The 12,082-nt window shown below is 42.7% G+C and overlaps 2 protein-coding genes across 19 annotated transcripts in view; one reads left to right on the top strand and one right to left on the bottom strand.

Annotated features, from left to right (window-relative positions):
• The window catches only part of Pgap2 (post-GPI attachment to proteins 2), a 28,632-nt gene extending 16,570 nt beyond the window's left edge, over nt 1-12,062 (bottom strand). For 6 of the 12 annotated variants that reach the window (NM_001382595.1, NM_001382601.1, NM_001382599.1 and 3 more), the window contains exon 1: nt 11,404-11,484. Coding sequence is in view for 4 of the 12 variants with exons in the window: in NM_001382603.1 (NP_001369532.1) it covers nt 11,404-11,411 (8 nt within the window). In the remaining 8 variants the exon portion in view is untranslated. The other 6 variants (XM_006507644.4, XM_006507641.4, XM_030242494.1 and 3 more) reach the window with 5 other exon arrangements.
• Nup98 (nucleoporin 98) overlaps nt 11,829-12,082 on the top strand; it is a 90,767-nt gene continuing 90,513 nt past the window's right edge. For 5 of the 7 annotated variants that reach the window (XM_006507896.3, NM_001287164.1, NM_001287165.1 and 2 more), the window contains exon 1: nt 11,829-11,977. The gene's annotated coding sequence lies outside the window, so the exon portion shown is untranslated. The remainder of the gene's footprint in view (nt 11,978-12,082) is intronic. The other 2 variants (XM_030242624.1, XM_006507897.3) reach the window with 2 other exon arrangements.

Here is a 12,082-nt window from a genome sequence, read left to right as displayed (position 1 = left end):
CATAAAAATAAAGTGGATCTTTTTTTTTTTTTTTTTAACTGAGTCCCCTATGGGTGAGGTGACTTGTTCAGTGAGACCTCTGGGTGGATGAGATAGCTCAGTGGCTAATGGTACTTGCTACCCAGGCCTATAACCGAGTTCAGTCCTTGGAAACAGCAGAATGGAAAGAGAGAACTACCTCCCACAAGTTGTCCTCTAATCTCCATCAGCATTCCCACATTGCAAAGTAAAAAATAGTATCCTCCTCCCTTCAAAAAGCAGGCAAGAGCTGGGCAGTGGTGGTGCATGCCTTTAATCCCAGCACTTGGGAGGCAGAGGCAGGCGCATTTCTGAGTTCGAGGCCAGCCTGGTCTACAGAGTGAGTTCCAGGGCAGCCAGGACTACACAGAGAAACCCTGTCTTGAAAAGTCAAAAAAAAAAAAAAAAAAAAAAAAAAGTAGGCAAGAATCTCACATAGCCCACACAGGCCTCAAACCTGTTATGTAGTCAAACCTCCACTTCTTAGTGTAGGACTACATGTATGTCTCACCAATCCATGGGCTATGGATGGCTGGAAGTTATTGGTGCATGCTGAGCAAGCACTCTACCAACTAAGCCAAATCCCTCACCAAGGTAGAATCGAATAATATCCCCATTTTTTGTTTTTTGTTTTTTGTTTTTGTTTTTGTTTTTTTGAGACATTGTTTCTCTGTGTAGCCCTGGCTGTCCTGGAACTCACTCTGTAGACCAGGCTGGCCTCGAACTCAGAAATCTGCCTGCCTCTGCCTCCCAAGTGCTGGAATTAAAGGCGTGCGCCACCACACCCAGCTTAATATCCCCATTTTACCAAGTAGTAAAGTCTCTAGAGAAGGCACATTACTTACTCGTGTGTCTGAAGTCATCCCAATAATCACTCTATATAAAGTCAACCCCACGGAATAGCTATAATTGCCACACTGGAGAATGGGAAAGAGAGGTTCAACCATGCTGATTAACTTGCAAGAGCTCTTTTCCCTGGATTTAGGCTTGTTGGTTTACTCATCGTAGGTCCTCTCTGAGACAGGTGCAGGCAGAGCGACGATGGGGGTGATCCAGAGAGGTGCATCTCAGACTCACTCTCTGGGGCTCCAATTCTAGAGAAAAGGTGGTTTACTATAAACAGCTATTTTTCTTTTTTTTTCTTTATTTCAATCTGTAATTCCCCCCCCCCAAAAGACAGGGTTTCTTTGTGCAGCCTTGGCTGTCCTGGAACTTGCTCTAAAGGATAGATCTGGCCTGGAACTCACAAAACTCTGCCTCCCCTGCCTCCCAAGTACTGGGATTAAAGGCATGCTCCACCACTGTCTTACTTGTGATTTTTTAATATTGTTTGGGCAGCAGGGCCCATGTGTGGAGATCACAGGTTATTCTTAGAGAGTCAGCTCTCTTCCTTCACTATATAGGTCCTTGGGATCAAATTTATACTGTTAAGCTTGCCAGCATGTGCCTTTAACCCACTGAGCCATCTCATTCTTTTTTTTTTTTTTTTCAAACAGATTTCAGGCAGTCTTTGAACTCACTATGTAGTCCAGAAGAATGGCCTTGATCTCAAAGCAAGTGTGTGGATTACAAGTGTGCCACCACCAAGCTTACTACAGCTACATTTAAAAAAAAAAAAAACTTACTATGTATATATGATGATGATGGTGGTGGTGGTGGTGGTGGTGGTGGTGTGTGTGTGTGTGTGTCACCGTCTGTATGTGGAGGTTAGAGCACACCTCTCAGAGGTTGGTTCTAGATCTAGGACTCCCATGGCTCTGCTTCTTCCAGGGATGAGACTTGGGTCATCAGGCAGTGTCTTTACCAGATGAGCCTTCGCAGCCCTAGAAGCTACTTTTCTTGACTGAACTCTACCACGTTCTTAAGGTTTTCAGAGCAAATAAACTGGCAAAATTTTACTAAAATGACCATGTCTACCCAGTCTCAGCAACTAGGCTTGTGTTTCCTGTCTTGGGGTTTCGTGTCTTCCAGCTCCATCCCATCCTCGTTCCTGCTCCCTGTGTGGACTCCTTACTGTTCCTGTAGCCCTAGATGCTGGCCCCTGCGGCTGGGTCCTTTAGTCTCTACACTACTACCAATGTCCAGCTTGAGGGTCTCTGACCTTGCATTTGATTCTCTTGGGATCTGTACAGTGTGGACTATTCATCTCATAGTTCTGAGTCTGTTCCTTTGTCTGTAAAACATCTTAAGGGATATCACAGGATACTTTGAGAACAGAAGTAAGACACAGTGGCAGGTGAGCAGAAGGTTCTCAGTATGTGAAGGCTGTTACAACCAGACATACGAACTATGCCGGAGCCCATGCTAACTCTTCTCTGCACTCGGTGGTGGATGATCCCCCTCTGAGCACATTTCTGTCCATTTGGTTTATGGAAGAAGCAGGAAGAGTGTGTTCTTACAACATGCCAGAGACCTATAAATATCCTTCCATGTGATCCTCTTAATAAACTGGATGGGTAAATTTGGTGAAATCTATCATACAAATAAAGGTGATTAAACAGGTGTGGTGCCACAGGCCTGTAATTTCAGTGGTAGGGAGGTAGAGGCAGGAGGACCAGGAATTCAAGATCATCTTTGGTTACGTGGTAAATTTAAAGCCAGCCTTGATTGTTGTGCCTCAAAAGGGGAAAAGGGGGGGGGAGAGGAGGGGAATATGTGTGGCAGATGGCAAGGTACTTGTCAAATATTCCCATCTCACCCTTTGAGGTGGAGAGATATAGAGATAACCAACTCCCAAGAATTTTTTTCTTACCTCCACACATGAGTTGGGCACATGTGTGGAGGTAACAGACACAATACACACACAACAGACACAATACACACAGACACATCAATAAATGAATGCTAAATTTTAAAAAATCATTAGAAAATGAATAAGCAGTCAGTCAGTGGTGGCGCACGCCTTTAACCCCAGCACTGGGAGGCAGAGGCAGGCAGATTTCTGAGTTCGAGGCCAGTATGGTCTACAGAGTGAGCTCCAGGACAGCCAGGGCTACACAGAGAAACCTTGTCTCAAAAAACACACAACACAGTCATCTATAGGATGGAACACAGAGCCCCAGTGGAGGAGCTAGAGAAAGTACCCAAGGAGCAGAAGGGGTCTGCAACCCTATAGGTGGAACAACAATATGAACTAACCAGTACCCCCAGAGCTCGTGTCTCTAGCTGCATATGTAGCAGAAGATGGCCTAGTCGGCCATCATTGGGAAGAGAGGCCCCTAGGTCTTGCAAATTTTATATGCTCCATCCAGTACAGGGCCAAGAAGTGGGAGTGGGTGGGTAGGGGAACAGGGCGGGGGGAGGGTGGATAGGGGACTTTCGGGATAGTATTTGAAATGTAAATGAAGAAAATATCTAATAAAAAATAAAAATAAAAATAAAATTATCCAGAAAGTATTACACTAGCAAAAATATATTTTGACTTACTATATTTTCTGATTTCTATTATTGTTGAAAAAATTCTAAAGATTAATTTTGTGGATAAAATTACACATTCTTTCTTCTGTCCAATTTAAAACATTATAAAAATATTACTGTTTTACTTTAAAAAAGAAAAACAAACAAACAAACAAAAAGAAAATGAATGAGCAATTAAGCTGCCAGTCTCCCTTCAAACAGTAGGTACCCAGGGCTTCCTAAATTGGCATTTGTCCTTTGTTCAAGTAGCTGTTGGGGTTGATATTTTCCGGTATCTCTTGTTCTCTGGTGGATTTGCTTATATCTAGAAATACCCTAGACAGGCTGTGCCTTAAATAGCATCATCAATGTCCAATTTTATCCACAGTTATTGTCAAATCTCCATATGCACACCCTCACTCCACGCACTTTTAAACAGACTCAGTTTTCACAAAGATATTTCAGCACCCAGTAGCATGGAGGCAGTGTACAGTGGGGGACAGAAAAGAAAATATAGCCTGATGTGTCAAGAACTGCTCCACGGGGCTGAAGAGATGGCTCAGCAGTGAAGAGCACTGGCTGCTCTTCCAGAAAACCTGGGCTTGATTCCTAGCACCTGTGGTGACTCACAACCATCTGTAATTCTGGTTCTAAGAAATTTGTCACCCTTGTCTGGACTCCTAGCGGACAAAGCATGCACATGGTACACACACACACACACACACACACACACACATACATACATACATACATGCATGCATGCATACATACTTACATACAGGCTAAACATCAATCCACAAAGTAAAATAATAAAAAAAGAAAAGATTTCCTATAAGAACTCTTCACTGACTTCTTATCTCTCCACCACCCTCAAAGTTTAACTATGTCTCTTTTTTTAATTTTCTATCCATTTTTAAAAGATATATATGTACATTTAAAGATATATATGTATATATACATATATATAATGTATAAGATATATGTACATTTTAAAGGTACACACAAGTGCGTGCAATCACACACATACACACACACCAGAAGATGCCATTAGACAGTTGTGAACTGCCATTTGTGTGCTGGAAATTGAACTGAGGACCATTAGAAGACCAGTGAGTGCTCTTAACCACTGAGTCATCTCTCCAGCCCTGTTGGCTCATTTTTTGCTTTTCTTTGTAGAGGGATTTAATCCAGCAATACGGCTACTTTGGCTAGAATACAAACACACTCTTAGTACACACCTTTAATCCCAAACAATGAAGTAAAGTTAGTGTGTACAAGTAGATACCCATGTGTGAAAGTGATGTCTAATTGAGTGGCAGACAAAGTGATGAGTCAGAGAATGATTTGACAGAATAGGATCTGCCCAACTCTCATGAAAGAGAGAGGAAAGGAAAGCTACTTGAGGGAGCAGTGGAGAGAGAGAGAGAGAGAAAGAGAGAGAGAGAGAGAGAGAGAGAGAGAGAGAGAGAGAGAGAGAGAGAGAGAGAGGAGAGACAGTTTTATCAGACAGTTATAGAAAGACAGGTTGCAGAGAGAGAACAAGATAAACACAGGTAAAGACAGAAGAAAAAGGAGCCAGAAGATTAGAACATATTGCCAAAGTTAGTATGAAGCCAAGCACAGCAATTCAGTCAGAAGACAAGGGAGAAGCCACATTCAGTCAGTCAGCCTGGAGATGAATTTGAGCCCGAACAGCTTAGTTGAATCAGCCAGCTAGAGCTCAGAAAGAACTAGAAAGGGTGAGCTTATTTAGCAGTAAGTCTCAGAAGTTGAAAACATCCTAGGCCTAGATTAGATTATACAGAGGTTAGAAGCTTCTAGAACTAGACCTAGGTTAGCAGACTGAGGCAATAGCCTCCCAGACAACAATTACATCAGGAGAAATATATATATATATATTATATATATAAAAGAATATATGGAAAAGGAATATAATTATTAACTATTATTAATATATATAATAAAATAATTTTCTTTTCTTTTTCTTTCTTTTTTTTTTCTTTTTTTCGAGACAGGGTTTCTCTGTGTAGCCCTGGCTGTCCTGGAACTCACTCTGTAGACCAGGCTGACATCGAACTCAGAAATCTGCCTGCCTCTGCCTCCCAAGTGCTGGGATTAAAGGCGTGCACCACCACTGCCTGTCCTGAGCCATCTTTTTAGTCCACATTGGTGCCCCTCATTGCCCCCATTTATTTATTTATTTTTGGCAGGGTCTCACTTTTAGCACTGTCAGACCTGGAACTCACTATGTAGAACAGGCTGGCCCCAACTCATGAGATTTGCTTATTTTGGCTCACTGGAGCTGGGAGTACAGGTGTACAACAATCCTGACTCCCTTCTTTGCTGTTAATCAATTATTTCGTAGCTCTCCATAGCTTTTATAAGCAGGGATAAATTCCTTAGTGTGGTGCTCAACCACTTTTGTAATCTGGTCATCATCTTCTTCAGCAATTAGATTTTAGACCCTAGCTTTATCTTCCTCTTCCATGAAACTTTGATCATCTTTTCCTTTTCCCTACATCTTACAATCACCTGCCTATCCTCCCACATCTGTAGCATTAGAAACATTCTATCAAGTTTTTATTAGAACTCTGGCCACAAAGTAGCAAATGAATTCCTTGTCTAGACCCCCCCTCACACACCCTTCTGGAAGTTCTTTTATTTTCTGAGATAGTTTCAATCTGTGACCCAGACTGGCTAGAAGTTACTATATAGCCTAGGCTGGTCTCAAAAATCACAACTCTCCTGCCTCAGTCTCTCAAGTGTTCAGGAGCTAGTTTAAGGAGGCAACCCCCACTTAATGGATTACTTGATCTTTCAGCCTAATGTAGGGGCTAGAATAGAGTAAGAGCGTATTTGATAGACTTTACTGAACTGGGTTTTAAAGACTGTACTGAAACAAACCTAGCAGCGCTTTAAGAATTGCAAGATAGGCCTTTTGAAAGCAATTGCTAGTGATTGGGAGGGAGGGAGGAGGGCTGGGGAAGGTGAAGAGACAAAGAAAGGCAGAGACACAAATAAAGCTAGACATCCAGGCCCAACACTGGCCCTGCCTCACTGAAGGACAAAGGAAACCCTGCTCTTCCTGAGCTGCTGAGTCTTGTTTTTCCCAGATATCTTTGTCAGGATCAAGACATCCTTCCTGGTTGGTTTTAAAGCCCACACTCTGGGGCTGAGGAGATGGCTCAGTGATTAAAGCACTGGCTGTTCTTTCAAATGACCCTAAATCAATTCCTAGCACCCACATGGCATCTTAGCATCATTTGTAATTCCAGTCCCAGGGCATCTGATAATCTCTTCTGGCCTCTATGGGCACTTCTTCCGCATAGTTCATAGATATGCATTCTGGTAAAACACTCATAAAATAAAACACAAAATCTCAAAAACTAACAATAAACTTGCTGGGAATAGTGGTGCATGCCTTTGATCTCAGCCCCTCTCCTCTTAAAAAGAAAGTCAGCCAGGCATGGAAGAGCTCTCTTTTAATCCCAGGACGTGGGGGCAGAGGCAGGTGGATCTGTGACCTGAAGATGCCTTAGTCTATAGAGTGATTTCCAGGACAGATAGGGTTGTTTTGAAAAAAAAATAATAATAAATACACCCTGGGGCTACCCATCTAATTCCAGTAACCAGACAAACAATAATAGAATCTTCATTGTTCTAAAGAACTTTCTTTGGCTTTCCTGTTGCTTCTAGAATTAAATCTAGGATTACAATCCCAGACATGGTGAGTGATTTTCTGATGCTACTTTCCCTGTGCTTCCCCGTTTATCTGGTCTGGAATATTCTTACTTTGCAAGATCTTAATGAATTCCATTCTTCCTATAAAGGTATTTAATAGCATGACTCTTTGCTAAATTAAGAATTCATGTGGGAGGCTGGAGAGATGGCTCAGTGGTTAAGAGCACCTACTGCTCTTTGGAAGGTCCTGAGTTCAAATCCCAGTAACCATATGGTGGGTCACAACCATCCATAATGAGATCTGATACCCTCTTCTAGAGTGTCTGAAGACAGCTACAGTGTAATTACATGTAATAAATAAATAAATAAATCTTTAAAAAAAAAGAATTCAGGGGCTGGAGAGATGGCTCAGAGGTTAAGAGCACTGACTTCTCTTCCAAAGGTCCTGAGTTCAAATCCCAGCAACCACATGGTGGCTCACAACCATCTGTAACAAGATCTGACTCCCTCTTCTGGAGTGTCTGAAGACAGCTACAGTGAACTTACATATAATAAATAAATAAAATTTTTAAAAAAATAATTCATGTGGTAATATCTATGGCAATCACTAAAACAGTAATAGTATGAAAGAGACTAGGAAGCGAGATCAGCATAGTGAATTCTAGGCTAGCAATGGCTACTGAGTGGGAGTTTACATAGTGAGATATACATGTGTGTGTGCCTGTTTTATATATATTCACCCATGTGTATGCCCACAGAGATCACAAGAGCATGTCAGATTTCTGGAACTAGAGGTAACAGACAATTGTGACGCTGGATCCCCTGCAAGAGCAACAAGCACCTTGCTGTTGTTGGGTTTCTGGTTTTTGTTTGTTTTTTGATTTTTGAGACAGGTTATCATTGTGTAGCCTTCACTGTCCTGTAGCTTTGTAGACCAGGGTAGCCTCAAGCTCACAGAGATCCACTTGCCTTTGTTTCCCAAGTACTGGGACTAAAGAGTGTGGCCACTATTGCTCAACTGCAATAAAAGTACTCTTAACCCCTGAACCATCTTTTCAGCCCCCAAAATTAAAAAAAGAAAATGGAACTAGCAAAATGGCTCAGCAGCTCAAAACACTTGCTATACAACCCTGATGCCTTGATTTCAGATCCTGAGAACCCACATGAAGGTAGAAGGAGAGAATAGACTCCTGTAAATTGGCCTCTGTATGCAATGGCATATATGCCTACATACACACCCACACACACACCAACTACTACTAGTAATAATAATAAGTGATACAATCGGGACTGGAGAAATTGCTCAGGAATTAAGAGTATATATTGTTCTTACAGACTTAAGCTTCCAACATTTATGTAGGGTGATTCACAAGCACCTGTAATGCTTACACAGATACATAAATTTTTTCTGTAGTTTTTTGAGACAGGGTTTCTCTGTGTAACTCTAGCTGTGTAGACTAGGCTGGTCTCCAACTCACAGATCTACATGCCTTTGTCTCCAGTGATGGGATTAAAGGCACAGGCCACCATACCCACAAATAAATATTTTTTAAAAAACAAAAGTGATTAAAAATCAACACATAAAATTATAGATCTTGAGAGTACAAAAAACTTGTAAGTAAAGCATGTGACATAGTGGTAGAAGGAGTCAAGTATAGTTACCATGTATCTCATATTCTAATAATTCAACTCCTAGGTATAAACACCAAGAGAAACCTGTCTACTAAGATCTTGAATACAAATGTTCATAGCAGTATTATCCATAATGGCTAAAAATGAAAACTCAAGTTTCTATTAACTGATTTGTATACAGAAGATGGTATACATAGAGAATGGGATATTCTTCTTTTTTTTGGAGGGGGGGGGTTCGAGGCAGGGTTTCTCTGTATAGCCCTGGCTGTCCTGGAACTCACTTTGTAGACCAGGCTGGCCTTGAACTCAGAAATCTGCCTGCCTCTGCCTCCCGAGTGCTGGGATTAAAGGTGTGTGCCACCACGCCCAGCAATAACGGGATATTATTAAGTCATAAAAATAAATGACATATTGACACAAGCTACCTATGCCAATGAACTTTAAAAATACTATCCTAAGTGAAAGCACCAGACACAAAAGCCATAGATTATATGATTCCATTTACATTAAATAACTACAGTAAGTCAATGTAAGAGATTAATGGGGCTGGTGAGATGGCTCAGCAGGTAAGAGTACTGACTGCTCTTCCAAAGGTCCTGAGTTCAAATCCCAGCAACCACATGGTGGCTCATAACCACCTGTAATGAGATCTGATACCCTCTTCTGGTGTGTCTGAAGACAGCTACAGTGTACTTATTTATAATAATAAATAAATCATTGGGTCAGAGGGAGCAGGGCTGACTGGACCAAGCAGAGGTCCTAAATTCAATTCCCAACAGCCACATGAAGGTTCACAACCAGCTTTACAGCTAACAGTGTACTCACGTACATAAAATAATAAATAAATCTTAAATAAAATAAGTAACTTCAAAGTCATCATGGTCCTCCTCACTGAAGCATTTCTCTTTCAATGTATCCTCTCCAGTCTTCCTATAAGTACACACCATTTAAGAATCCCAACTTCTGAACATCTACTAATACTTTGAATTAAATATACTCACCTGTTGAGTCATTTAAGACACATTTCAAAACCCATGCCTTAAAACATTTAAAATGGTCAGTCTATTACTTATTGAGGGCAAACTGTGTACCAGGTACCATATCAAATGTTATATTCCTTTCATTTCATTCTCCCAACAGTCTGTAAGTCAAGCAAAATTATCCTTATTTTACAGACAAAGAAACTGATGTCCAGAATTATTGGGGATTTTCCCCATATTATCATAGTTGGGCCTGGATTTAAACTGGGGGTTCTCTGATTCTGAAGTTCGACAATTCTATTATTTTGCTGCTAAAACAATAATTCACTCACCTATGCAACAAATATGTAAATTGTAAGGTACATCAACTATGTGCCAACTCTTAAGAACACTAAAATAAATGTCCAGGGCAGGTTTAAATGTAGTTGCATTTCAAGACTGAAGAACCAAAAAATCAGAGGTTTGGATGGTGGCAAGAGAGCCACTGTAAAGATTCAAAAATAAAACCCTGAGTACTGTTGTTTATTTTGTTTTTAAGACAGTTTCATGTATTTCAGGCTGGCTTTCAGCTTCATATTCTACCTCAGCTACCTAAGAATTGAAATTACAGATCTTGGCTATTATACCCCACCTAATGACTTTCTGATTTAGAGTAAAGGCAAGGAGGAGTGATGGAAAAGCAGGGTGTTTGGACAGAGTGGTTTAGGGATGGTGGTTACAGATGGATGTTCAAACTAGCTTTTCCTGTTAGGCGATTTATACATTATTCTTTCAAGTATATACTGAACATCGACAATATATTATGTTTCTTCCATTTACTGTCTTTAAAAAAAAAAAAGAGATTTATTTATTTTATGTATACCAGGAGAGGGCACCAGATCCCATTACAGTTGGTTGTGAGCCACCATGGGGTTGCTGGGAATTGAATTCAGGACCTCTGGAAGAGCAGCCAGTGCTCTTAATCGCTGAGCCCATCTATCTCTCCAGCTCCTTTAAGATGTTTTTGTTTGAGGGAATCATTTAAAATTCTTAGCAAATCTCGTTTCAGTTCTATATTGATTTCCCAGGACGTGGTGGAGAGGTAGTATGTACCTCTTTTTTTTTTTTTTTTTTTTTTTTTTAACACAGCTCCTGTTATCTGTGAGACCTCAATAATTTAGAGAGGTCTGGTTTCTAGAACATGCCCACTCTTCTGCTCTCTGCTAGATCCTAGGAGAAAAGACACCAAAAGGATGAAAATGAAGCTTTGGCCCAGATCAGGGGAGGGAGGAGGCATAGAACGGAAAATAAATAAGATACAAAGTAACAAGGTCTTTACAAGCAGACTGCCTGAACTTCACCGGGACTTGTAAAGGTTACCAAATGTGTCCTGGAGAAGGCCGCAAGAAACCCAGAACAAGTATAGATTCTGAAAGTGCAGCTGAGGCTGAAGGGCCAAGAATCTCCTCATTGGGCTCAAGCTCTGTTAAGGCAAATCCATTGCTCAGGTCTATTCTAGAGATTCAGAGGGGGAAAGTGTACGGCGAGGGCTGGCTTGCGCTGGAAAGAACAGTGGGGAGTGGAGTGTCTGCAGACAATCTGTGGATTGATGGGTTTCCAGGAAGGGTCCTCCGGCTCTCCAAGTGCAAGCTAGGTGGCCAAGGAGCCTTCCCATCATTGCCCGCAGACAGGAGCTAGAGAAGGATAGAACAATTACCAGGTCATCCTTGGGACTTCCTTCTGATTGGCCGGAGCTTCCGTAGCGAGTCTCCGCGCTCCAAGGAAGGGGGCGGGGCCTGGACACAGCGTCACTGCGGTTTGGTGCTCACTCCTCTAGCCACGCACCAGCCCTCTTCGAGGGGCCTGTGTGACGTCATGAGCCTCTCTCAGCCAACCGTTGCGGCAGAGGGAGTGGGACTCTACATCCCTCCCCATCGTCCCTCCTTTCCCCCCCCCCCCCCCCTTTCCCGGCAATTCCTTACGCTCCTCCTCTTCCCCTCCGTTCCTAATCAGAGACCGCCTCCACGTTCGGTTTCAAAAGGATCGTCACCCAATGAATAACGGTGTGGGCCTCGAGTGGCGGACCGGCCCGCCAATGCCCGGCCGCCAAGGGCGGAGCGGCCGGAGCCGATCTCTGACGGTGGACGGCGTGTGACGCAGTCAGGCCTCTGCGCGCTGCGCCCGAAGCGGCGGTCGGTGGCAGCGGCGGCGGCGACGACGGTTTTTCTGGAGGCCGCGCGGTGAGCGGCGGGTGACGGGCGGACCTGGGCTCTCACTCCAGACGCACCGCTGTAAGTCGGGAGCGCTGCCGGGGCTGGGCGGGTAGATCTTCCTCTCTGTACCGGCATCTGCGCTGGACGCCCGGGGCCCTCTCCGCCGCCGAGTCTCGTGCCGGG

The sequence above is a fragment of the Mus musculus genome, chromosome 7, assembly GCF_000001635.26.
Source record: "Mus musculus strain C57BL/6J chromosome 7, GRCm38.p6 C57BL/6J".
Lineage (NCBI taxonomy): Eukaryota > Metazoa > Chordata > Mammalia > Rodentia > Muridae > Mus > Mus musculus.
The sequence above is the reverse complement of the archived record's forward strand: the minus strand, read 5'-3'. Positions and strand labels throughout refer to the sequence as shown.